Genomic DNA, 26,728 nt, shown 5'->3' on the forward strand with positions numbered 1-26,728 from the left:
GATTTTGGCTAATTCTCAGTTTGGGTAGGTGATTAGTCTTTGGGGTTGGGGATATCATTTTCTTTACTGCAAGAAAAGTGAATAGTTTTAGCAATTCTTGCTGAAGGCAAAACAGAAAATTGTCGCAACGTGTGGTCCTGAGAGAGGGTTAATTGAAACCTGCAGCTCTAGGCCATGGCAATTCAAGAACCTGCTGCCCAAGAGCAGATGGGCCAGCAGACAAGTTGCACACCACCAAGCAGAAGTTTTCCCAGAGATGTTCACCATCTTCTAGCCAAGTGCCAAGTGGTTGCTTTGGTCCAAAAGCGATCCCAGGTAAGAAAAACCAGCATGAATACTCATCAAGGCACTGCTCCTCACTGCTGCCTGGCGTTTCCCAGCTGTGATGCACGTAATGCCAGCTGCGCAGTCCCAGAGGCAGCGTGATATCACCGCGGGCAAGAGGCACCTCTGGCTCCACTGAAGGTCCCGTGGGTACTTTTTCTGGGCAATGCTAGCTGCAAATGAGCAGGTACCTCCCAAGGGTGGGGAAAATTCATTTCTTCTTCCATTAGGTTCCTTGTATAGGTGCTGACATTGGCTGGCAAGTATCCCACAACTCCATTTGAAGTCAATAAAGATGCTGGGTCCTTTCAGATAGACTCCGTGAGCTCATCACTGCCTGCAGAGGAGCTTGGGGAGACCCATCACGTAGCTTGGCCAAATTGCATGCAGAAACGTGGAGCAGGCAGGACCAGGCACACTCAGCCCTCACCAACTGTGGTGTCCCTGGGGGTGTAACCCCAGAGCCCGTTCCATCACCCAAGAATCACCCTTCCCAGAAATGCTTTTTTTTGTTGGCCAGCTGACTCACACACACGCATCTCCCACCAAAATCAACATGAAGTCTTCGCATGTGAAAAAAACAGCAGCTGGGAACATGCCCTAGGAAGCCCATGCTGCTGGGCTGTTATTCCCTATGCAATTGCCTGAAAAGAGCATTTTTAAAAAATAAGGTAACAAAGAAAGCAGTGGAGCTTTAGGTTTTCTTTTATAAAAGACAAATTGTTTATTGATTCAGTCCTTCCACTTGCAACCTCTTTGGTAACAGTCATAACACTTCCAGACTGGGAGAAGGCAGCACAGAGGCCTAATTCCGACCTCTCACCAGTTTCAGAGCTCAGTGACCCCTGACGTGCCTTGGTGAGAGGCCAAAAGCAGGTTTCAAAGCGTGGCTGAGGACATAGCCTTTAGAGACGCATGAAAACAGCCCACTGTTGCTCACCTCACTCGCAGGCGGCTCAGAGATCAGCCCCAGCACCGCCGGGCAGAAGCCAGCTCAGGATGGAGACGTGCTGGGGACTGGCCACCTCAGCCCTGGTGCCGAGGCCCTCTGTGAGCTGCGCCCTTGAAGGCAGCGTTGATGCACCTCTTGGGACCTCCTGGACGTGCACCAACAGGGCCTTCAATGAAGCAAGACTTGCATGCTCCTGCAGCAGGCAATGCCTTTCCCCAGCGGCTCCCCTCTGATGGACTAACCTGGCCGTCTCACCCTCCCCTTCATCACACCGTCCCAAAGAGAGTAACTGCTGTACTTGAAGATAAACATATATTGATTACACATGGTCATAAAAAAAAAGTAATAATAATAATACATTTCCTAGAACATTACTTAAGACGCTTCCGAAAAGCATCCAAGCTTCCCCTCCCCTCCCCGCCTTCCCTTATCTATACAGAATAAAGTGCTTCATTAAGTTTGTTCACACTAGTAAAGCCACCGATACACTCTTAACTTGGCATGTCTGGGCAACCGATACTGAATGCCGGAAAATCATACAGAGCCAAACATCAGGCATTAGAAATTAGTTTTGAGGCAAGTGCTTGGGGTTTCATTTTTTTCCTTTAAGTTCCATGCTATTGAGGTTGCTCTTTTTTATTTGTTTCCTTTTTATTTTCTTCCTTTTTAAGTTCTACCCAACTCCATCGTGGTTAAGTCACTAGGCAGGGCTGTGCGGGGAAGCTGTCTCCGTCCGTGTGAACCAAGGGTGTCCGTCTGTCCGTCCTTCCCTCTCAACTTCTGGCAAACCAATAGTTAAATCAGTGGAGTTGTCTAGCAGCGGATGCTAATCTCTATTGCACTGTCACAGCCGTTTCCACCCGACGTCCATCCGTCACCTTCTCAACGCGCTCGGATTATGGCTGTGGTCCGAAGGGCCAGCCGTGCCTCATGGACATTATGAGGCAAACTGGTCTGTGCTACCAGGCTCCTGGGATATATAAAACAAAAACAACCCCCACGCGTGACTCCCTCCCTCCCCAGAGTTCAACCAATGAGAGGAAAAAAAAAAAAAAAAGGTCGGGGGGTAGCGTGTGGGCAGGGTTGTCAGCTGAATGTTGCTTTGCAGAGTATTCATCGACTGCGTAATGGAAATTAAGCCCCTCTCCACCCTCATGGTCTGTTGAAGAAGGGATGTGAGAGATTAAGGTGCAAGAGTTAAAAAATAAAATAAAATAAAATAAAATATAAAAAGCTTGAAAACAACGGACCCAATTCCCCTGCCTCCCACTCTGTCTCACTCAACAGGTGCCAATGGGGTCTGACCTGGGATGAATCTGGGCCGAGACACTGCTAGAGTGACTCTTTTCAGGTCTTAATACATTAACGAAAAATAGACATCAAGAGACACATAGGGACTGAATAAGGGTGTAGACAAAAGGGTTCAGAGGCCGTGTAGGACTCCAGGAGCTGCCCAGGCCTTGGAGTAGGGGAGGGAGCAGCAGGGATCTGGTTCTCCAAAGTGCTGTGTGCATGGTCACATCTCAACGTCTCCAAGCAGCTCTCCAGGCAGGGTCTCAAAGATCATTAGAAGCAGCTAAAATCGGTCACTGGGCTTTCTGTGCATGTGGCGAAGCCAAGCTGCTGCAGGATGAGTACCAGCAAGTGCTCCTGCCCCACTTCTCCTCTCTGAAGTGATCGTGATGTCATTAGCCTCAAGGAGGATCTCTCATCTCGTGGTGACGTTCAAGTGGGACTGGTCCTTGCGGAGACAGGAAGGGCTGGGGACTGGGAAACCACTCTCTAGATAAGCAGTACTGAGGGGGGACATGTTCATGTGGGGATTTACTGCCAAAAGGAGTTGGCCAAGTTTACCAGCTGGACAAGCCAACAGTCTCATCACAAAATGAAGACCGTACAGGCAGGTTAGCTTTCCTCGTAGTGCGCAGCTCCTATCTGGTCTCAAAGCCTAGGAGGGCGAGGGGAAAGAAATGTAAAGGAGTCCCATGGGATGGGGTCTGGGAGGCAGCGGAGAAGATGACATGGACAGCTCTACTGAAGCCCTCCAACACCTCTGATGTGCGCTCCTCCAAAGCAATCACCTTCCAGGCTGGGTCCTGCTCCCTCCAGGGAGCCAACAGCTCCAACAGCTGAGGGCCCAAGTCCCTTACGGGAGGGCGTTTCAAAAGGTGTTGCACCAGCCTGATAAATCCCAGCGCGTGCGTGGAAGAAGGGCAGCAGAGGAGCATTTGAGATCCACCTGAGAAGGTAAAATGTCTCAAAGCAACTCAGCCATAGCTTTCTCCCTTTGCACAAAACGGATGTGATGAGTGTGAACTCACCCGTTCAGGGACTGATTGCAACACCGGGGCTCCAGAGGACCCCAGCCAACACGAGAGGCTCGTAAGGATGAAAAAAAAATTGTTGCTATAAAACAGTAACAACTCAAGAGCAGCCAGGCTTCCAGAGGATGCTGGGCATGAGTGCTGTCATTCGGTGCACTAAGCAGGAGAGGACACCAATCACCTAACCTGTCACTTCAAACACCACTCACAGGGACAGCCAGCAATCCCATCCCGTTCAGCCTCACACTCCTGTACGTCCTCCTTCAGCAAAGCACCAGAGCATGTGGATAAATCCTCCTGGCTCTGTGGAGATACAACCCTGTGCTGGGCTCTGCAAGTTACACAGTGCCCAAGTGCTTTGCTGACTTGGTCTATGAGATGAAACATCAAAACTTCTTGCAGAGCCAGATGCAGCTCAGTCCCCAGTGCCCCAGTACTGCTTGTTGCCTAGACCAAGGTGCAAATGAGAACTGGCTTCTGCAGCCCACCCAGTGACCTCACTCCCAGCTTACCTACGCCAACAGCACTGCTCACTGCCTCAGCAGGTACCTGGCCCACATCCACGTGCATTGCCTTTGCTTTCCTACCGGTCTCACCACAGAGCTGGCCCTGGCAGCAACGCATCGGCCGCAAAGCCTCCCACACATCTTGGTCGTCACCTCTCTCTGCCTGTGCCCAAGATGCTCTGCAGCTCCTGCAGTGGTCTCAAACTGCCCAGCTCCAAAGGGGACATGTCCTTGGGAGGTACTCATGAGGGCAACTGCAGTGACACCATGCAGTTGGGGATAGACCAATGCATGACATCTTGGGGCAAATCATAGCAGCAAGAGAGCCAGCTTATATCACAGCATTCAACAAAAAATACAGCAAAGTCTTCCTGGACTTTCCTCTCCAGCCAGGGTAGGTGACAGCCACTTGAGACCACAGTTCCTCCGCTCCTCCCCTGCTTGCACAAAGCAAGCCTGAATAAGTGAAGTCAAAGACCAGCTCAACCTCACCGTCATTCAGCATACGGGAAGAGGAGCGTTCAAGTACAACGTGGCTGCAGAGATGCTAATCAACGCTGTGGGGCTTCATCAAATCAACCCCAGCGCTCTCCTGCGAGGCCCGGGCAAGCTGGGTTCCTCTCTTCTCCCAGAGGTGATCACTGCACCAGAAACATCCTGTCTCAGCCAAACTGCAGCCGAGGAGAGCGTCAGCTGCCAATGCCACAACCCTGGTGGGGAAGCGAAGCTTGGGAGAGCTGCATGGGCTTTTCTGACACGGCAAAAAGTTTGAGGACAAGATGCTATTGGGCGAGACCGAAATCCGTCTTGCTTCAGCTCTAATCCTTGCAATGAGATCCAGCTTGCAGAGTTCAAGAGAGCAACAACTCCAGCAAACACCTGGAGTTCGCTCGTCAGTCAGACACTTATTCGAATTGTTAAGGCACTATTCTGGACTGATTCTCCCAAGAAACCTCAGCCTCACGTGACGTCCTGCTGCTCCATGCAAGGTTGCTATGGAGCAACCCACCAACCTGCCTTTCGGTCTCAAAGCCCACCTGAGCTCCCCCACGGCAATGCTGCAAACTCGAGAGTCCCTAAAAAACCAGATCTCATTGGGATTAGCAGAAAGGGGACACCAGAGCCCGATCCCACACGCTGGGAATTAAATCACAACAGGGTGCCAATATGCCCAGACGCGGCTCGTGAATTTGGCACGCCGCTGGCTTGTGCTTTCATCTACCAAATCCGCGGAGGGGAGAAACACCTAGCGTGGGGAAGGAAGACGTGCTAAGGAGAGCAGGCCGGCGGAGTTTGGAGGAGGGACACCTGCGTGCTCGCCGTTGGCCCGGGGACTCCCCAGCTGGAGGGGACTGCGGGTGGCGACAACTCGTCTTGCACTGGCTCGATGCCACGAGCAAGTAATTCCTCCGTGGGCCATAATTCTCCTAAAGAGCCTGATTGAAAGACCAGCTTTACAGTACGGCGATTCGAGCACCACTAACTAGATTTCTGCTTCTTATAAATATCAAAGAGCTCGCAGGCATCGGGCTAGCAAGCTGGCACGTGCCGCCACTGACCTCTCCGCCTGCTCCGGGGCTGGGGTCCTCACCCCCACGCTCTCCTCCAAGCTAGCTCCGGGTGGGAAGCAGCCCTGGACGATCCCTCCTGCCTCCACAGGCCTCGGGGAGGGAGACGATCCACGGGGAGAGGCCGGTCGCGGTGGCTGGGATGTCCATCGAGTGATGGAGGCCGCGTGGCCACCTCGAAGCGGGCGAGAACCCTTGGCTGGACGTTTCCCAACCTGCCCAGCTGGGAAGGACCTCATGCGGGACGAAAGCTGGGGCTGAGCAACGCCTTTTATCTACACCCTTATGGACAGGCGCCGCGTGGCCCCTTCCTCCCCGCTCCTCGGGGGCTTCTCCCTGCGGCGCTGGCTCTGGCCCAGAGCTCCCCTCCCAGCCAAGAAAGGCGAAAAAATAAAAAATAAAAAATTAAAAAAAAAAATAAAAACCCAACCCCAAAACAACCCCGAAACCAGGAGGAAGGGGGACAGAGAGGGCTCCGCGGCGAAGGCGTTTTCCGGAGGGCGGTCCGGTCCGCGCGGCTGCTGCCTAGTTGTTGTTGGCGTTGACCCTGCCGGTGGCGGTGGCGGGGAAGAGGGGAGGCGGCGGCGGTAGGTGAGGAGGAGGAGGGAGGCTCTGTGGGAGGGGATGAAGCAGCGGCAGGGGCAGGGGGTGGGCGTGCGGCAAGGTGCCGGGGGGCAGCTGGGGCGAGCCGGCGGAGGGCTGGGGGGCGGCCAGGCCGCTGTTGGCGGCGGCGGCGGCCGTGTCCGAGGCCAAAGGGTTGCTGACGCGGAAGCACTTCTCCTTGTGGGCCTTGAGCATGTTGGAGAAGCGGAAACGCTGGCCGCAGACGTCGCAGGGATAGGGCTTCTCGCCCGTGTGGGTCCGGCGGTGCCGCTTCATGTTGGGGCGGCTGGTGAAGCTCTTGCCGCAGATCTCGCAGATGTAGGGCTTCTCGCCTGCGGCGCGGGGAGGGACACGGGTGAGAAACACCCGCCACGGCCGCCGGCCCCATCCCGCCTCCCCCACCCCACCGCTCGTCCCCGGAAGGCAGACGATGACCCCGGGCGGCCGCCGACCCCGTCTCCCCGTCCCCGGGGAGCGCTCACCCGTGTGCGTCTTCATGTGTTCGTCAAAGTACTGCTTCATGTTGAAGTCCTTGCCGCACCACTGGCACATGAACTGCTTGTGGCCGATGTGGATGCTCATGTGGGAGCGCAGCTGGTACTTGTACTGGAACCGCTCGTTGCAGTTCTGCCAGGAGAGCGCCGGCGTCAGCGGCTGGCCGCACCGCGGTGCCCAGCCCCGGCCCCGTGCCACGGCGGAGGTCCCCATGGGATAAGCCTTGCTTGTCCCAGCAGCCTCACGTTGACCACAGACAAGTTGGCTGGTTTGGATCTCCATCCGACGTACCCACCTCTCCCCCCATGTTCTCCCACTCAGCGTTTCCGCTCCCACCCAGGGATACCACCGAGCCCTGAGCCTACAGGACTTGCCCAGGACCACGCAAAAGGTCAGTGGTATCACAGGGCCTTGAACATCAATCTGCTCTCTCACCATCCAGCACCTAAAGCACCTGCCATCTCCCCCGTCTGCCCCTGCTATCTGCAGCCACCAGCTAGAGCTTCGCAGGATTCATTTTTTTCTGAAAAAGTTCAAATACACAGCTTTTGGGGCTATATTCCTGGCCTCTGCCTTCCTCCAGGGTTTAAGGAAGAGCTTAGTCCATGCTGCATTGGAGCCCAAGGCCCCCGACACCATCAGCACCCTGAGCACCGCTGGCACCCTGATCGCCCAGCCCCGGTGGTGAGCTGGGGCCAAGGCTCCTCCAACCCAGGCAGCTGAAGACAAAATCAGGCCCCACACTTGAAGGCCAGGTGGGTTTCGGGTGTGAGATGTTGTCCAGTCACTAGAGGGAGGAGCAGATCCTGCTATCAGCAGGTGCCACCCAGAGGAACCAGTTTCATTATAGGGTTGGTAGGGTCCTCAAGACCAGAACGGATGTAAAGGTTGGGTGAGATGGGGAAATCATCCCCACTGCTGCGCTGGTAGGGATGCCCCCAAAAGTGGAAGATCTTTCCTAAAATCAGCATTTTTGTCCCCATTTGGAAGGAAGCGTTGTGGGAGGGGTGGAGAACCTGCCTCCCAGCCCAGCGTGCTCCCGCCGCCCCACGGCACGGCCAGCCCGAGCTGCCCTCCACCAAAAACGTTACCTACCTCACATTTAAACGGCTTTTCCCCAGAGTGCTGGAGTGAGTGGACTTTCAGGGACATGCTGCGCTTGAAGGACTTCCCGCACGTCTCACACGTGAACGGCATGTCCTTGGTATGAGCTAGAAGGAAGCAGAGCAGCGTTACGGCCGCGCCGCCCTCCCTGGGCCTCCACGCCCCGTGCACCCTCCCCACCTCTCCTTCAAACAACCCCAGATTTGAGACATCCCTGTTGCCTGCCAGAGACCCTTTTTTTGTCCTTTTTGGTGCCTGAGAGACTCATCCCAGGCACAACCAACGTTGCCACGTGCAATTTCCTTCTCAAAGTCCAACATTGCCGAGGGTCAATCCTCTTTTGCAAGGGAAGGATGGTTACACTTCATACCATCCTTTGATCATTTCTGAGGTCTTTTTAGTTTTTCCCCCCGGTTAAATAAAATAAATGCGATTCCCCAGTGCCACGCCTACTCTACAGCAGCAAACTACTCCAAAAACAGCACTGAGGCAATACCAGGCAGACATACGTTCAACATTAAACACCAGGCACCACAGGGTAAAAAAAGTCGTCTTCCTATTTCAGGGCTCATGCCAAATTTCCAGGCTTCTGCTTTGATGTTAAGAGAATTCACCCAAGAGTTATTCCAGTCCTAAATTCCCAACATGACAGTGATTGAAAAATGCCCTTAATTGCTGAAACGACAAATGAATATCCCTAAAAAGATCCCCCAGCTGCCTGCGTTTCCTTACGGGGCGAACCAAACACTAGCAGCCGTGACCCGCATAACTGAATGAACGAGAAGCTGCTTATTGCCAGCACAACGGAGCTAGAGGAGAAAAGATGAGCCGAGTTTATCTGTCATCAGATGAGAGACCTCTTCAGAGGGCAACTAACGGCACCGAGACCTGAGCTGGTCTCCAGGGGTGCCTGTCTCTCCAGGCACCAGAGAACGACTTGAGGGTGACCAGGGACCTCAGGTTAAGCGAGATGGATCTAGTAATTAGTAAGCAAACGATGATGCTCGTAAAGCAAGCAAACGACGCTTCGCATGGCCGCAGCACGGCTGAGCGCTGGAGCCCAGCGCTGGCGCGTCCCACCGCCCCCCGCACTCACCAACCATGTGTTTCCGCACGTGGGCCATCGTGTAGAACTTCTTCTCGCAGATCTCGCAGGAGAACTTCTTCTCCGCGTAGCCGTGGACAATTTTGTTGTGCTCGTGGAGCGACCAGAGCTTCTTGAACCCCTTCCCGCACGTCACGCACTGCAATGAGAGAGGTGAGTAAGGCAGGGAGGCCGGAGCGCGACGGGAGAAAATGGGGCCATGGAGGCTGCGGGAGGTGGAAACCAGCTTGTGGCATTTATGACAAGTCCAAGACACATCTCTTTCCAGGCCTGGCCAAACATCAGGTTATTGCCAATATTTCAACTTTGCCGATTTTAAAACAGCCAGCTTATTAGTTTTCTTCCGATATTAGTTTTTTTCCGATGAAAAAGGAGCAAATTGTGAAAAGGAAGGTCATTGCAAACCTAACCTTTTAAACAACTAAAGCTAAGAAACTGAACATAAAAAATCAACAAGTTTGCTACAGACCTTGTGACCTCAAAAACTCCAAAACCCAACCGTCTCATCAGATGGGGAGGGGGGTGATGCATTTTCAGGGAAGGACGCAGCCTCTCCAGGAACGGATGTCTAAAACCTGCATAAACAGTAACTCATGCCCTAGAGCCCTATTCCCAGCTGGGAATTTTGCAATTTCATATAATTTAGACATTGCATCCAAGAAACCTCTCCATGTGTTAGAAGACAGCTGCAAAGCACAGCGAAACAAGGAGACGCCCAAGCTAGGGTAGACACCACGACTTCCGTTTTCAGGAGATATTACTGATATTTACTTTAGCGGAAAACGAGTTTTCCAAAAGCATCTATTATCCTCCAACATCCAGAAACGCCAGCCAAGGTGGCTGAGCACTCGCACAGCTCGCTGTGGCTCTGGAGGGATGTGGACGTGATGGCAGCAGGGACTGACGCTGGCTCTCCAACCCGGAGCCCCTCACTTTCCCCTCTGGCCCCCCAGCTCACGCGTTTCCTGCTGCCCAAATTTTGTGCCGGCGAGCTCTTTCGCAGACACGGTGCCGTGGTTTTTCAGCACGTACCAAGCTGCACCCAGAAAGCTGCGGTGGAGATTTGCTTCCCTTCGAACCAAGCTAAATATTTCTCTGTGAGTTTTTTTCCCTGGGAAAAGCAGCAACTTGGGCTGCAACTCAGCCCTGGAAAGTGAGGTGCTGCTGGCACCGCGCTTGCCTCCGTGACGCCGAATTTCCCTCCCTCTGGCATATGCCGCATGACGGCTTTCAATTGCATGCGCATGGGATTATGGTTTCTTACCCTGGCTCGCTCCACGTGTCTTTATGGGTGCGAACACAGGCGTAAAGGACTTTTTTCACCGTGCTCCTCTACCTTCTCCTCCAGCTCGTTTACAGCATCAATCAAATCTGGCAGGTAGCAAAACAGCAAGTGCCGCGGACCGGTGGGACCCCGGCCTCGCCGGAGCACGCGGAGGGCGGTCGGCACACGGCCGACGCTCCCGCGAGAAGCCCAGGTGCGAGACTGCGGCGAATGCAGCATTACACCACGGAGTCGCAGCATCCCTCCCTCTCTACTTAAATTTAGGTGCTTAAGTGGCAAAATGAGGGTGATGGAGGCATTCCCAACACTCGATTTCTTAATTTCGGAGCACTTGAATATTAACATGAATAGTCCGCTGAGTTTTATTTTGTCTACGTGGATATTTCTATGGATCCAAACAGTTTTCTCTCTGCTTTAAGAGGCGTTTCAGGACAAACTTAGGACCAGCGTTTGGTATCAAAGACACATTGAGCATCCTCTGGGGCAAAACCCCGTGTCCTGGAGCAAGGAGCAGGCAGAAGCTGGTGAAAGGCTAATCGGAAATGGTGGGAGCAGAGCTCTGCACAAAGCGAGCACCAAAAAATGGGAAACTCGACCCAACGCAGACCCACATCCACGTACCCACCAGGCAGCCAGGAGATAAAGCAGAGGAATGGGAACATGTGGGTTCAGGGGAAACGCTGACATAGAGATGCTCGGCTCAGGAGGATACCCAGTATCCTGCGACAGCAGGGTACAACTTACGTAGAAAAGACGGAAGAGACATGGAGGATACATTGAAAAGGGTGATACATTAAAAAGCTCAGAGTTAAACCAGGTCAGTCGGCAAAGTGTATCAGAACAACACAAAATCCCGAGAGACTGAACGCTCCGTGGTGAAAGAGGCTATCAAAACAAAGCAAGCAGCATCCAGAAACAGTGAAGTAATATTGAAATGACGGGAAAAAGAAAAAAAAAAGATAAATTCTGGCAAGTTAAGAGGAAAACCACCCTGAAGCAGGCCAAGAAAGATTTTGAGAAATTTGATAAAGGCACAAAAAGCAAACGATAAAGCCTTTTTCTCCAGGCAGCAGAAGCAGGAAGCCCACGAAGGAGGCCGGGGGCTGCAGATGGTGGTGTTGCAAGAGAAACCTTCAAAGGATATGAAGTGAGGCAGGTCCCTGTTTTCACATGGGCAAAACTCTGAAGTGTGGCAGGCGAGATTTTGGGACAAATCCGCAAATGAGAGCCCCCAGGCCCAAATGGCATCCATGCAAACTTTCCGAAGGAGCCTGAGTAGGGAACAGCTCAGCGCTTCACTGAGATGTGCACCAGGTAGCTGAAGACTGTGTTGGATCCAGAGGACCAGAGGGCAGAAGATCTGACACGAATTTCTCTAAAAAATGGGCTCCAGGGGGGATTTAAGGAAGCATGTACCCCTGACGTCCTGGAAATCTGATGGAAACTCTAAGGAAAAAAAAAGTTATGATAAAAATGGTTTATTTGGAAAGAGATGGGGGAAGTCTGATCCTTCAAAGTCCTTTAATGTCAGCAACACCACATTGGCAAGGAAGGCAGAGGCTACCCGGCTCTCCAAAAATATTCAGCGTTGTCTCTCCCCAAAGGCTCTTAAACTGCATAGCCATGGGGTAAGAGGGAAAGTCCTTCCACAGATAAATATCTCCTTAAAAACAAACTATAAAGGCTGCCCACTGTAGGTATAATCCCAAAAGAAAAATGCCATTTCCTTTACCGTCCAGCTGTAATTCCATGCTGTACTGATAAAGACGTTCAATACCATCAGAGCGAGTAAAGTGAATCTGGCTTCTACTGCTAAAATAAAAAAGCGTGACTGAAGGAAAGTTAATGATCCACGTTCTCCAGGGAGGGAGGTCACCGCAGAGGCAGCTGCAGTTCGCCGTGTTCATCAACGCCCGGGAAAAGGTCTGGGCACATGCAGAGAGCTCCCGACTTCAGAAAGGATTTGGGGAAACCCAGAAAAGTACAGAGAAGCGGGACGAGGACGAGTGGAGATTTGCAATGGCTTCTGGAGGAAACACGAATATATCCATCCGGATCTGGAAAAGTGCTGACCCAAGGGGTACGTGGCAGGTGGGTATAAAATCGTGAGCGCAAGGAAGCAGCTCCCCAAAGGGCTGTCCTTTGGTGTTACGAGACCAGGGGGCATTACAAGATGGAAAATTCACAACGAAACAATTACTTGACATGATGTGCACTCAACCCGTGGAAGTCCTTGCCGCTGCGAGTGGACGGGAGCCAATCCTGGAGGAAATATCTCCCGGCACCTCCGAAACACGAAGGCAACCTGCATCTCCAAGCAGCGGCGACATTAGAGGAGCGCACGGGATGCGGCTCCCTTTTGCAATGCCAACGCCGCCCCCGGCGATGAGCTGACGCTCAGGGTCACCGTGCCTTGAACGAAATTGCTCCCACCTCTGCATTTCCTGCACGTCCGCCGCCGCAATCGCAAACTTCATTATCCATTAAATTCAGGTCATACGGGGTCAAGAGCTCCAACCACACCATTGCTTCATCGACGGGGGCTACAAGATCAGAGCTGGATTCATTTAAAACTAGATCCCTTGGCCGCTGCAAGGGTCATGTGTGAAGCTCTCCAGGAGGTTATTATTTTTTTTATTAGCAGTGACAGCATCATGCAGAAGAGTCCAGCAGGGATTAGAAGATTAGCTGGAGGATTTTGAAGGAATGCACCGTTTTGCTGTTCCCCCAGGATGCCTGTAGCGTGCCCAGGGAAGCAGCGAATAAATCAAACTTTTCCTGGCTCCCAACCGCTTTGGGTCACCTGCAGTGCCACAGCGCAACAGCACGCCAACAAATTCCTTGCCGTGGAAAAAAACCTAAAGCCTGTCTGGCCCAGAAAGGTTGCGCTGCTTTAACCGACTTGCTTTGAAAGTCCAGATCTGGATCTAATTAAAGTGTTAGGTAGAGGCCACACCTAGCCTGAGCTAAGCAAGGATTTCCAAGCGCACTCGCTTCGTTTGGAAATTAGCTAACGCGCAAGCGAAAGGCAATAAAAGGCAGATTAAAACCATTTTAACCCATGTCAGCAAATCTTCAAATTAAGCTAAATGGGTTAAAGCCTGGGTAAAAATGGCTGGAGTGTGTCTCCATTAGGAGCTTGCAATGTTTTATCCAGATTGCCTGAAAAATGACTCCCAACCCATTACAGCTTCTCCAGCCTTGACAGCGCTGCGCTTCTGTCCCATGACGGTGCTGCGGCTCCACAACCACCACCCGCGTGGCCCAGCTCCGTCCCCCACCATCAGCCACCCAAATCCAGGTCATGCACAAAATAAGGCCACCTCCACCCCTCTGAGCCCATCCAAAATACCCTCACCACTGCACTTGGCTCTACGGCCCTGAAGAAGGCTACAGGCGCTATTTGGGCGTCAGGGTCCCCCGCCACGGGCTGGTGGTGGGGGCCGGGCTGGGATGTCCCCAGGGGCCATCTTACCTGGATGTTCTTCTCGCAGTCGGTCTGGTGGTGCAAGAGCAACTCGCTCTCGAGCAGGAAGCGCTTCCCGCATTTGTCGCAGATCTGCATGCGGCTGTGTGTCACGTTCATGTGCTTCTCCAGGTACCAGCGGTTGTTGAAGACCCGGGGGCACTTCTTGCATGGGTAGTGCTGCTTCTCCTCCAGCTTCACCTTCTGGCCCAATCCGTCCTGCTCCTTCTTCCTCTTCCTCCCTCGCTGGCCTTCCTCTTCCTCCTCCTCCTCTTCTTCCACCTTGGCCATCTCCTGGGACCTGGTGGCCATGGCAGATTTGGTGGCTTTGGATGCCCGGCTGGTTCTGCGGGGCTGCCCGCTCTTTTCCCTTTTTACCTCTGAAGCATCTTCATCATCCTCTTCCTCTTCCTCTTCTTCTGTTGTGTCCTCTAGGTCTTCCTCCTCGCTGTGCTCTTCCTCCTCCTCCTCCCCCACCTCCGCATCCTCCTCCTCTTCTTCCTCCTCCTCCCCTTCCTCGTTCTCCTCTTCCCCGTCCTCCTCAGTGTCGCGCCCATCGCCATCGGGCCGCCCCACGACTGCGGTGGCCGTGGCAGCAGCCTCGCTGGCGGCTGGCTTCCCCTCCATCCCTTTGGAGACGTTCAGGGTCTGGTTGTTGAGGTTCACCTCCACGATGATCTGCTCCCGGTTGTACGAGCCCTGGCTGTCCAGGTCCTCCTCGGACTCCTCGCCCTCCATCTTACAGACGGCGGCTGGACCGCCGTCCTTCTCCTCCTTGTAGTACTGCTTGGCCGGCACAGCAGGCAGCGTCCCACCACCGGCCCCATCCTCCACACGCACCGAGTAGGGGTCGTTGCCTTCCCGGGCGTAGATCTTGGGGTGCGGGGCGTCCACCTCTTGCTTGATCTCGCAGTAGTAGGGCGGGGGGACGGCGTTGGCACAGCCCTCGGGGGGCAGGGCCATGTCGCTGGCCATGGCCAGGCTCAGGGACCGGGTGTCGAGGAGATCCTGGCAGGAGGAGGCGATGTTGTTCATCTGCAGCACGGCGGCCGCGTTCAGCACGTCCTGCACATTGCAGGAGTTGACCAGCAGCTTGGAGGTGTAGATGAAGTTGAGGATCTGCTGGAGGCCTTGCGAGGTCAGGGCCTCCAGCGACAGCTCCACGCGCTGCAGCTGCTTGTTCTGGGTGAAGAGGGAGTGGAAGAACTGGCTGTAGGCAGCGAGGACCCCCTTGTGCGCTGGGAAGATGCTCTTCTGCTGCACCAGCACGATGTCCACGTCGCACAGGTCCGGCTGAAAGAGGCGCTGCTCATTCAGTCTGTCCATCAAACACGTGAAGTGGAGGGCTACATCCTCCACCAGGGAGTACTCGGCCGAAGGGTAGTCAGTTGTCTTTTCAACTATCAGCTGCAGGGAGAAAAGAAATAAAGCAGTTCAGAATGGCTCCTCTGCCATGGAAACATCCGTCCTGCCATCCCACCTTCCCTTCTCCACATAGCCCAGCTCAGAGACCAGGTACAGCAGAGACCAGCCAGCCTCGTGGTCGGAGAACCCCACTGGGAAACTCCAACCACCTTCTTGAGTCCAGCCAACGAGGGGAGAGAAAACTCAACACATGGATGGGCAAGAGTGACACGGGAACCTGCCTACATCCCTGCTGGAAGCCTGTTGTCCCTTCCAGGGACAGCAAGAGGAACTGCAGGCTAACTCCACCACAGAAACCGTTTGCTGAAGTGGCCAAGGCCTGGGGATGCACACGGGGGTGTTTTATGGGAAAGCGGATCCCCATTCCCGCTCGGGACAGAGAGGGGGATGCCAGCCCCACATCACCATGGACACTGAGCAACAAACACACATGGCGGCAACTTGTCCTTGGCCTCAAACAGAGCTGGGAAGGCTTGAAGCAATCGCTCAAACCCCAGATGTGAGACTCTGGCAAAACACACATGGAGAAGATGACACCAAAGAAAGCGAGAAGCATCTCTGGGGTGCAAGAGAGGGATTTTGGAAGCGGCTGAGAGCTTTCATCTGTCACTTGTGTAATGCAACTGGCACGACCTGCGTTTGCTGCCGCGCTCTCCTACCGCAGCTCCACTGCAAAGGGGGACAGCAGCAACGCAGGACGCCAGCAACAATGCAAAATCAATACAGGATACCCGTTACAACCCACACTTGGCTGCTGAGGACTCCAACCAAGAAAGGGCTAGAAGGTGCACACGAGATGGTAGCTGGAAGATGAGGGATCAGACTAGCAGGCTCTCCCCAAACCAAGGGTAGCTCCTAAGACTGGCCAAGGAAATACTTTAGCTGCCTGGGGCTGCCACCGTTTTCCTCTTTGAGGACCTCTCTGCCACCTTAAGCTGCTTTCACTTGGCTGAATGGCCTCAGGGAGGTGGTGGAAATCCAAGATGAGACCTTAGAAACAGGTTAAGCCCTTCCTGCCAGGCCATGACCAGCGACGGGGAAGCCATCCCCTCTCAACCCTGACACATGCTCGCCAGTAGGGCTGTCCCAGGGCTCGTTAGCAACGTACAGATGAGGCGCAGCCCTCACTAACCCTCCTGGCAGGGCTGCTGCCACGAAGGCCCCTGAGCCCGGTGGGACCAGTGGGTCAGGAGGGAGCCTGAGGAAGACCAGAAGCTCCGCCGATGGGCAGCTTGCCACCCTGGTGCTGTCTCCGGTGGCTGGTGGTACGTGCCACGGACCAGCCACCTCCAGAGCACTCCTGTCCTCTCCCCGGCCGCTTCCCAGCCGTATCCGCAGCCGAGGGTCTCTACGCCCTGTCCCACCTCGCAGGCAATGACTTGCTGCGACACCCCATTGCTGCAGACAACCAAAAAATAACAAGCCCGTGCCAGACCCAAAAACCTGCGACATTGCCAGGGACGTCTGTCCGTGCCGAGCACCTAGAGAGGTGCCCTGGAGCTGATGGCTCTCCCCAGCTCCGAACGGGCCATCGCAGCCCAAGAGACGGGGCACGCACGGGTCTGTCCCACGCATCGTCACCATGCATCCCCACGGCTCGGCTAAAATTAGGATTTTAGGCATTCTCCCACCCTCACACCAGCTCCTGCAGCGTCAGATCAGGTTGCTGATCCGGCTGGAAACTACCACTTTTTTCCATCCGGGCTAGTTTTCAGCCAGGCCAGTCGCCAGCCACAGAGGTGGGAAGGAGGCTGGAGCAAGCAGCAGATACGCTGGGCTGCCCCTTGTGCACCTGCCCAGATTTAAGACCCCAATCTCGAAGCCACCCCCTCTTTCTGGGACCGTCCATCTCTCTCCACTTCCTACGACTTGGGCAGATGCCCAAATGTAAGTGGGAGGATTTGGGGCTGCCCGGCTGCTCCGGCGCAGCTCGCTCTCTCCAGGTCAGCGGCCACGGCTTGGGCAGGAATTGCCGCTAAACTGGAAAATGAGGTCCCAGCTGCCCGGCCAGGGATTTCTACTGCACCTCCTGGTCAAAAGGAAGTTCACAGCCGGCATTTTTTTGGTTTCACTGGGGAAAAAATTGGCAGTTTTCAACCAACGCGAAAGGACGTATTTTGCTTGCTCTTATCCCTTTTTTAAGGCAAAGTCCAAAGCTCGAAAAAAGCCATTCAAATACTAAAAAGGGTGCTTTCTGTTCCATCAACCAACCAAAAAAAAAGAAAAATCCTCCTCCCTGCTAAAAATTAGTTTCTTTGGTTTTCAATGAATTTCTGGTCTGCAACCCAGCAACACCCCGTGCCCTCAGAGCAGCAGATTTCGGGAGCTTTGCTCCGTTCGGCCCCTAGAGCTGCCGGCGAGTGCAACCTCCCCCAGCAAGGTCCCTGCATCTTCCCACGATGCAAAAGAAAAGTTATATATATATAAATAAATAAATATGTACATAAATATATATATATATATTTTGACCAAAGGCAGCCTCAAGATGCACAGGGAGGAGGAGGATGCTGGAGAAAAGTCTGCGGGACGATGGCCAGTCCTTGCTGTCGCACACAGAGCGCTGCGATACCTGCAGGTCCCCTCCGGTAGCACCGGATCCCTGGTTCCCCTTCGCTCCCGGGAATCCCAGCTCCTCTCCAAAGTGCTTTTTCTAACCCTTGTGACTGCAAGTGAAGAAAAAACGGCCGCAGGGAAAGGGGGAATTAATGCTGCTCCCGCATGCGGCATCCCGCTTTCCATGCTGCCGGGACCCCCGGTGCAAAATTGCACCGAGACCTCCTAGCGCCGCCGAGCTATTTTTTATTATTATTATTATTTCTTTCGCATCGCCAAGGCTCGGGAAGGAGGAGCCCTTCGCTCGGGGCGGCTCGGCCCCATCGCGGGGCTGCCAGGCGCCTCTAATCGGTCCCAGCGCCGGCGCGTGCCTTGGCCGCGTCCCGCCGGTGACTTCAGCCCTCGCCGGGAGCCGCGCTCCTTATTGCTATCAGATGCTTTCGGCGTCCCCCCCCCGGCACCGAGCCGTCCCGCCGAGCGCGGGGAAGCGGAGCGGGGGGGGTTAAGCGGCGTTATTAAAGACATCTGCCCGGGCGCTGCCGCCAGCCGGCGTTACGAAACGGGCTGGCGGGACCGGCGATGCGTGGCAGAGCCCCGGGGCGCCCGAGAGCCGCCCAAGTGCCCCCGCGGGGACCGGCACGACGCGGCGAAGCGCCCCCCCGCCAAAACCCCCACCCCAAATCGCCCCCGATGGGGCATCACATTCGCTCAAGCAGCCCAGCGCTTTCCGTGCCGAGTCGGTCTTTTTCTTTTTTTTTTTTTTTTAAGCACAAGCTTAAAACAGCAAAACAAGACAGCAAAAAAAAAAAAAACCCCAAACTCAGCCAAAGCTGCAAACCCATCACCGTGGTTTCAGGCCTCGGGGCGCTGCGGTTTGCTCACCCCCGTCTCCGTCGAGGCGGACGCGGCCCGGCGCGGCTCCCGCGGGAAACCGGGGCCGCTTTTCCAAACCCCCTTCCCAATTTTGCTGATTTTTGCTCCGAAGCAGAGAGGCGCCCGTGGGAATAGAAGTAACAGCCAGCTGCAGCCGGAGGCGGTGAGATCACGCCGAGCCGGACCGCTTCGACGCGAGCCCGGAGCGTTTATGCTGAGCGCGGGACGTTTTCCCGTGGATTTTTCCAGCGGCGGCAGATCCCGCCGCCCCGTTTGCCGTGTTTCCAGCTTCCCCCTGAGGATCCTCTTAAAATTCACCTCCCCAACACAAAACTCCCGCGTAAAGCAGCAACCTGCTGCGCCGTAGCCGCTTCCGCCCGTCCCGCTTAACGCCGCAGCGAGGGGTTTTTTGTGCTAAAACCGGCCCTCGGGGTTTTAATCCGCAGGGAACGGCGGCGCGAAGAAGGGGAGCGGGCACGGAAAGGCTCTGCCCCACGGAGACCCGGGCGCGCGGGAAGCCGCCGAGCGGAGAAGCCAGCGGGGTTTTTTCCTCGCACCGGCATCCTCCCGGGGGATGCGCTTGTCGGGCCGCTCACCGCGCGAAGAAAATAATAATAATAATAAAAAAAAATGTTGTTTTCATTTAATTAGGGGAGGGCCGTCAGGAAAAACAAGCAGGAAGGGCAAACAATAGCTCGGCGGAGACGCCGCCTGGAAACGCGCCGGGGAGCCGGCAGCGCCCGCGACGTCAGCCCGCTGGCTCCGGCCCCGCCGCGGCGACCCAAGCGCCGTCCCTCTCCCGTCTGCGCGAGCCCCGCGGCTCCCGCCCGGACACGCCGGCGGTATTCCCAGCCCGGGATGGAGGTGACGCCCGGGAAAGGCACGCCACCGGCACCAGAAGCCCCGTGGAGTCCACCCAAACGCACGCACACGAGCCGCGGGAGAAGCATCCAAGAGCTTTGCTCCGATCGGTTTGGTCGCAGGCGAGAAGGCTGTCACGCCGTAGGACGTCTCGGCCGCGCTCCCCAAGGGCTACGTGCCACCCACAGCCCAGGCCGGTGGAGCAACACCACCGCCAAGCCCCTCTAAGACGCACCAACTCATCCTCTCATGACCATTGGCAGCGGCAGGGCCACGGCTGGATGAACCATGGCCCGTTTTGGGCATCGTGCTTCAAGAACGATGGACCTTGCAGGACCTTTCAAGAAAGGACCATGTGCAGAGCGAACGGAGGAGAACGAGTCAGAGATGCCGCAAACGTGACCCGAAAGCGCTGGAGTTTTGGGTCTAGAGAAGAGGTTGACGACATGCTGGCAGCAGCTTTGGGTACTTAACGGTGACTGGAAGGAGGGAGGAGACACCAGGAGGCACGTCCATCACTGCCCGGCCACGCACATCTCTGGGATGCTCCTGGACGAGTGGAGCCCGAGCAACGACCTGCGTCCAAGATACCAAACCCACCAGGCAGGGCAACCCATCCTTCACCCACCCGTCCCCTCAGACAGCAGGAGGGAGCAGGCTGTGGAGCCCCCGGGGAGAGCAAAGCAACCTTCCGAGCTGCAAAAGGGTGACTTTTAGGCAACAAAGATGACAAAGGTGGCAGCAGCCCGGGCAACCATCCCTCAGCCTGGAGAAGGCATCAGGTGGGGGCTGCAGCAGAGGACACGTCCTTGGGGACACCAAAGGTGCAAAAAGGAGGCAAAACCCTCTCCATGCATCGTCCCCCACACCGGTAGGAGCAAAACACGTGGAGAGAGGAGCAAGGGAGGAACCGAGGACAAAACCCAGCACTAACCTCCCTGGCAAGGCTGGCCCCGAGGTCGCCAAGTCCCGTGGACGTCGGTACCTGCAGCGCAGGAGCCCACCAGCCCCCAGGCTGGGAGATACCTCCCGACCAAGGGTGCAAACCTCCTCCTGGCTCTTCTAGGCCCCAGAAGGGCTAATCCAGTCCCAGCGTGGTCTAAACCAACCCTTTCATCCAGAAATTGGGTTATTTTATACCAGAACCAGGCCGGGTGGATGTCCCGGCTCTACCCATGCTGTCCGGCAGCAGAGAGGACCCCAACATCTCCATCGCGTGCGTCTTCCCCACGGGAAGCACCGCTTGCAGGTTCTGCCACCACGTCGCTGGCTGATACAACCACCCCAGGGCCAAAATGAGCAGGGAGCACTAAAAAGGCCATGGAGATGCCCACGGCAGAGGTCAGGGATGCATCACCTGTGGAGAGGAGGATGTGAGCATGACACTTTGGGGGAGGAAGGCTGCAGGGTCCCCTCCGGCCAGCGCAGTGACGAGCCCTGCAGACAAGACCCAAGGGATGTCCTCCACCACCAGTCCAGTCAGGAGAGCCCAGTGTCTATGGACCTCTCCACGTAACAGGGAAAAAGAGCCAGAAATCACAGAAAAGCACTGGCACGAACGCAGCTTTATCCGACACACGAAGCGTCCCCTCGGGTTCGCTGAATTTGGATGGAGAGCAAGGCAGCATCCCCAACCCTTGGCGCTCCAGCCAGCGCGGCTGCGGTCCAGTTGGCCGCGCAGGCCTGGCACGGCTCCACGCAGCCTCACCGGCTGCTTTCGGCCACGAGATCTTTCACTGCCAGCCCCAAGCAGGATGGAGTAGATCCCACGGGGAGAGCGGGCCTTCCCGGAGGAGCACCTCGGAGAACACAAACGCAGGCTGAGAACCACACGAGAACCTCAGCGTTTGGACCTCCCTAAGCAGCAATTTCACAGCATCCACCCACCTACCAAGCGAGGTGGTTAAAAACATCCAAACTGGCCATCTCCTCCGACCCATCATGCCACGGGGTCACTGGAAGCAGCGGGTACGTCACACACCAAAGCATCTCACCTAAGAAGGGCAGGACTTCCCAACTCATGGCATCTCCAGGCCCCTGTGGCCTCCAGCCACCACTGCATCCCCCACGGACGGCCCAGCAAGCCAGGTCTGCTGCATCTCCCTTGGGCTTAGGTGTCTCCATGGTCACAACAGCTACGAGAGGTGCTGAGAGCCCCAAAATCAACTTTCTCTTCCCCTTTTCCTCAGGTTGGATTAACTGCTAGAGCTCAGGGAGGGAATGATGGGCCAAGACCTTTCCAGCAAGCAGAAGACAGGTCAACAGATGGCCATCGCCCATCATTTCTCATCACCTCCAGCAGGATGACGGAGTTGCTGAGTGGACGTGAAGGACGTCTATGGGGTTGTCCTTCACCACTGGGCCTGCTAACGTGGCCCCAGCCAAAGTGAGACCCTCGGGAGCAGCGAAGGAGTCCGGCACGCGCTGCAGCCTGGAGCACGGTCCCCAGGAAGGATGGGGAGAGAAGAAGGAGAAACACTTGGGACAAAGCAGGACAGTGGAGGAAGAGGGAGAGGACCTGGTGAGGTCTAACGGATCCCTGGCGAGCAGCTTGGCTTTGGGGCTCGGCGTTGCCTCCAGGCACGCCGCGTGCTGTCCCCGCGCGGGTCACCCGTCTCTGCTCCCCGAGGGGAACGGGGTGCCGCTGCTTTCAAGCCGCTGCCCATCGCTGGCCTCGCGGCTGGGGCAGTCGCCGTTCTTCAACCCGTTTCCAAACGAACGTTAAAAATCCAGCCGCGGTTTCTGTTTCGACACCTCCAAGGTTTATCCAAACCCAACTCTGATTAGATCCAGGAGGCAGCGACTGCCAAGATCTGCTCTCCAGTGGCTAAAAATATATCATTTGCCAACCCGGCTCCAGACCACAAAATCACTAGGGCGGCAAAGGTCCGGCGCAGCGTTTCCCAGACCCCTGGACGCAGCCCAGGACTGGATGCACCGTTCATGCCCTGTGGACGCTGCAGGACTTTCCGGTCCCGAGCAGGAGTCCCTCAACCCCAGCACCGCTTGTCACCGGGGATTTCGCCCTCAGCCAACGCTTTCAAGGGGACTGACTCACCCGTGTCAGCGCTGCCGCTCGCTCTGCCTCGCCTCCGCCACCGCTCTCGGAGGGCGCTTGTCCTTGAAGCAGTGACCCTGGAGACATCTCCCGTTCCCAGCTGCCCGGATCCTGCAACCGGCCTCATCCGTGACTTCCTACTGCCTGCGCACGCCAGGTTTCCCTCCTAAAGGGGTCTTCAGGAGGCACCGTCCCTGCTCCCCCGGCCCACCCATCCTCCCTGCCCAACGCTTTAATATATCTATAAACGTGCATTAAAACAGCTTATTTTTATCACGACTGCCCAGCAAATTCAGCAGCTGGGAAAGAAAGACTTTAAATCAGACGGGGTGTTAACAGCCCCTTGCTCCGTACCGGCTCGCTGCAGGCAACTGCAAAAGGCAGGGAATAACCCTAAAATGAGCCGCTTTACTGGAATTAGCTACTCTGCCCATCACATCCGCGCCGCCACGTCCCATCTTTCACCCTCTCCTCTTGCCAACTATCGCCGCGGCAAAGGCCGGTGCTTCCCGGACGCGGTGTCTCCTTATCTCACGGCTTGGCAGGGACAACCTGCATCACCCCCCGCGGCGGTGGAGCATCTGCTCTTCGTCTCCTTCCCCTCCTCGGTCGGGGCTGGAGGAAAAGCTGGGGAGCCGGTGGAAAAGGCGGGATAACAAGCCGGAGGGGCACTCGCAGCGTCTCTACTGGGCGCTCGGGCCCTGACACCAAGGGCTCCGCAAGCTCTGGAGAAGCCAGATGTTAGACAGCTGTGGGAGGGGAGAGGACCGCACGGCCAGGGAGCCATCCCGCTCCTCGGTCCACCGGACCGTTCTCCACCGAAGCCCCCTTCCCGCCCCGGCACCCTTCCCAGCCGGCGAGCGTGGTCCTTTTGGTTGCATGCGTGGTGGGACCAAGAAAGGCTCCTGGAGCTCCAGGAGGTCTGGGTCCACCCCGGCGCAACGCGGGGGCATCTAACGGAGTGGCTCGGAGATGACCGCTCCTCCGGCGCCCATGTCAGCTCCCAAGCTCCTTCCCATCGGGAATGGAGCTAATCCGCCAGGCCCGGAGCTCACCCGGCGCCCAAGGGATCAGGACCTCCAGGAGAGGTGCTGGAGGTGCAAAGAGCATCGCCTCGTGGGGCGTCTCTTTTTTGGGGGCCCACGTGGGATGCAATGGCGGATGCAAAGCTTCGGCTCTGGCCGAGAGCGGTTTGCCGCGGCATCCCCACCCTCGCTGGGGGCAGCAGGGGGGGAAACCTCCCGCGCCCAAACACCGCGTCTCCAAAGCACCCGACGCCCTCGGACGAGGCACCGCGGCGTTTTCCCCGGCACGAGGCCGTTTATCTTTCCCGACGCCGGCGTTCACCTTATAATATTCGTGCACGCCGCAATTCCCAGCCGGGCAAGCAAAGATAAGCAGGAACCCGAAAACGAAGGGAAACGTGAGATTGCAACGACCCCCCCCGTTTGCCAGGTTACTTTTTCGGCCACCTCGGCGGGGCCGCCGCAACCGCGTGCAGCCGAAAAGCTCGCACGAGAAACTCCGCTACCGACACACTCGAGCTGAACCGTTTGCACCGAGCGAAAGCGCGGCTTCGGGTCCAGAAATATTAAGGAAGAAAAAAACAAAAAGTGCATAAATCCTTAATACTGTTTCAAGAATTTCTCTCCTCCTCCCTTGTCCCGGAAAACACGTTTCCCTCCATCCCTCGGTGATTCGGGGCACCGTGGGGAAGGGGGGGGCAGAGGCCGGGGGGGCCCTGCTCGCCTTCGTGGCCCCCAAATCGCCCACCTGGCACGGTTTCCAGCCGGGAAAAGGGGCTTTTTCCGTGCCGGGCGTAAGGCCTGTCTGGGAAAGCTGGGGGGGGCCTGCAGCAGAGGCAGCCCAGCGCCCCGCTTGCAAAGCTCCATCGCAGCCGCCCTGGCACTCCAGCAGGATCATTTAATACATATATATATACACATATATATATATTATATATATATGCATGCCCCCAAGGCCCCAGGGATGCGTCGGAGCCGCCGGCCCGGGCGAGGGCACGGCGAGGGCAGGGGAACCGGGGAAATGCAGGAGGCATCCGGGAAACCCGCCGGGGCGAGGAAGGGGCGCTCTGCCCCCCGCCCAGGGCCACGACCCCCGGGGTGCCCAAACTTTCCTGGGCGGCCACGCTGCCCCCCCTGCCCTCCCCGAGCGGGGCAGCCCCCAGGCCGTGGGGGAGCCCAGTGACCCCCCCCCCCCCAGGGCCCAACCCTGGGCACAGAGGGGCCTGTACAAAAAAAATTGCTTTTTTTTTTTTTTTTGCCCTTTTTGCCATTTTTGCAGATTTTCACCCAATGCTCCATGTCGGCGCACCCACAACCCCCCCCCCCCCTCAAATTTTTGCAATGCAAACCCGCGGCCCGTGGCACCGGCGTGCAGGCACCGCTGGCGCCCCCGCCCCACGCGGGACCCCCCCGCCCCGGCCCCGGCCCACCCCACGCGGGACCCCCCCCCCCCCGCGAGGATGCAGCCCCCCCCGCCAGCTCGCCCATGCAGCCGCCTCCCCCCCGCCGCCCTTGCAAGGCTCGGGGCAAGTTTCCGAGGCCTTTGCAAAGTCAGCAAAGCCCCGGGAGCGCGAGAAAGCCCGGGGGAGGGGGGGGGGAGGAAAAAGGGGAGGAGGGGGGGAGAAAAATAATAAGGAAGGGGGGAGGAAAAAAAAAAAAAAAGGAGGGGGTTGCAAGCTCTACCATTTTGATGCAAAGGTCTCCGCGCAAAGGAGTCCCGGTCCTCCTCCGCTTGCCTGGGGTTTTTGCTCTCCATGAAAAAAAAAGAAATGTTGGGTTGGGTGGTTTGCTGGGTTGGTTGCTCTTTCTTTCTTTTTTTTTTTTTTGTTTGGCCCTTTTTTTTTTTTTTTGCTGGCTTTTCGCTTTTTTTTTTTTTTTTTTTTTTTTTGCCTTTTCGGAGAGGGGGGTGGTGGTGGTGGGGGGGGAGGAGATTACCGCGCCGCCGCCGCCAGCCCTGCTTGCATCCCCCTGCGCCTCTTTTCCTTTTTTTTTCTTTCTTTTTTTTTTTCTTTTTCCCCCCCTTTTCTCGTTTGGCTTTTTTTCGGCTTTTTCTTTTTTTTTTTTCCCGGCTTTTTTTCCCCTCCCCCCCCTCCCTCGCTGCTTCACCTCATCCTGCCCATCGCCATGTTAGCCCCTTTTAGGAAGACGGAGGAATGCGGAGCCGCGGCGGCTCCGGCTGCCAAGAGCCCGAGGGCTCCTGATTGGAGCCGCCGCATCAGATGGGGCCGCGTCTGGCCCTTTAAAGAGACAGGGCCCCCGCGCCGCGCCGCCCCGCCGCCCCCACGCGCGACCGCGCCCCCCCCTCCTCCTCCCCACGCGCGACCGCCCCCCCCACGCGCGCCGATTTTCCCACGCCGCCCCAGCAGCGCACCCCAAACCCCCCCGGTGCAAATGCTCTCCAGGCAGTCCCCCCCCCCCCCCGCCGCGTTTTTTTTTGGGGTGCATAGGGCGGGTTTTGGCCGTGGGAACGGCTTTGCAGCCGGGTTGCCGCCCGCCCGGCGCGGCGGGGTGTTTCGGGTGGGAAAACAAGCAGTTTGGGGGGCTGTTGAGCTCCGGGGCGGCATTTTCCAAAGCGGAGCGAGCGCCTCGGCCCCCGGCTCTGACGGGAAGGAGGCAGCGATTTTTAAGCCGAGCTCGGGATTTAGGCGCCGGGCAGAGCGCGGTTCCCGGGGTGCCTCGCCGCAGGACGCGGCCGCTCTGCTCCGGGAGCTGAACCATGGTGCACGGCGTCGCCCCGGCTGCTTTTCCCACCGCTGCCATCCTCACCCCCGGCTCGCCCGGATATTTTGCACCTCCGCGTGGGTCGCCGCGAGGCTGGTGGGCCCTGATGGTTTTTTTATTTGCTTTCCGCCTTGGGAAGCCATCGCGCCACGGCGTCGGGCCTGGAAAGCAAACTGGAAGCGTTTTGTGCCCCGTCGACGGGTCCCCGGTGTCCGGGCGAGCTCCGAGCAGCCCCCAGCATCCCACGCTCTGCAGATCGCGGCGTCTCGATCGCGCCGGGTGGACTCGACTCCTCGCCCCCACCGGCCCCGAGTCGCTTTATCTTTCCCCCCACCTTCCAAGCTATTTTCGCCCTTCTAACCACTCCTTTTCCCAGACATAAATGCGGTAACGTCTTGCACTTGTTTAGACTCTGCTTCGGTTGCTGCGCGCGGTAACTTATTCCAGATGTTTGTGACTCTTTGCATAATGTTGCTGCAG

The 26,728-nt window shown here is 56.6% G+C and overlaps 1 protein-coding gene across 2 annotated transcripts; it reads right to left on the minus strand.

Annotated features, from left to right (window-relative positions):
- Window positions 1-1,023: 1,023 nt before the first annotated feature.
- ZBTB47 (zinc finger and BTB domain containing 47) lies at window positions 1,024-26,728 on the minus strand. 2 transcript variants are annotated; one of them, XM_064505662.1, is made up of 7 exons: window positions 26,294-26,728; window positions 25,211-25,277; window positions 13,742-15,139; window positions 8,973-9,120; window positions 7,868-7,983; window positions 6,760-6,904; window positions 1,024-6,609 (listed from the first exon to the last, which is right to left on the minus strand). In XM_064505662.1, exons 1-7 carry the CDS (start codon window positions 26,389-26,391, stop codon window positions 6,200-6,202), a joined length of 2,382 nt encoding a protein of 793 aa, XP_064361732.1. In that variant the 5' UTR covers window positions 26,392-26,728; the 3' UTR covers window positions 1,024-6,199. The 2 variants fall into 2 exon arrangements, with proteins under 2 accessions (XP_064361732.1, XP_064361731.1); XM_064505661.1 differs by lacking the exon at window positions 26,294-26,728 and adding an exon at window positions 25,634-25,760.

Source organism: Dromaius novaehollandiae, chromosome 2 (genome assembly GCF_036370855.1).
Source record: "Dromaius novaehollandiae isolate bDroNov1 chromosome 2, bDroNov1.hap1, whole genome shotgun sequence".
Lineage (NCBI taxonomy): Eukaryota > Metazoa > Chordata > Aves > Casuariiformes > Dromaiidae > Dromaius > Dromaius novaehollandiae.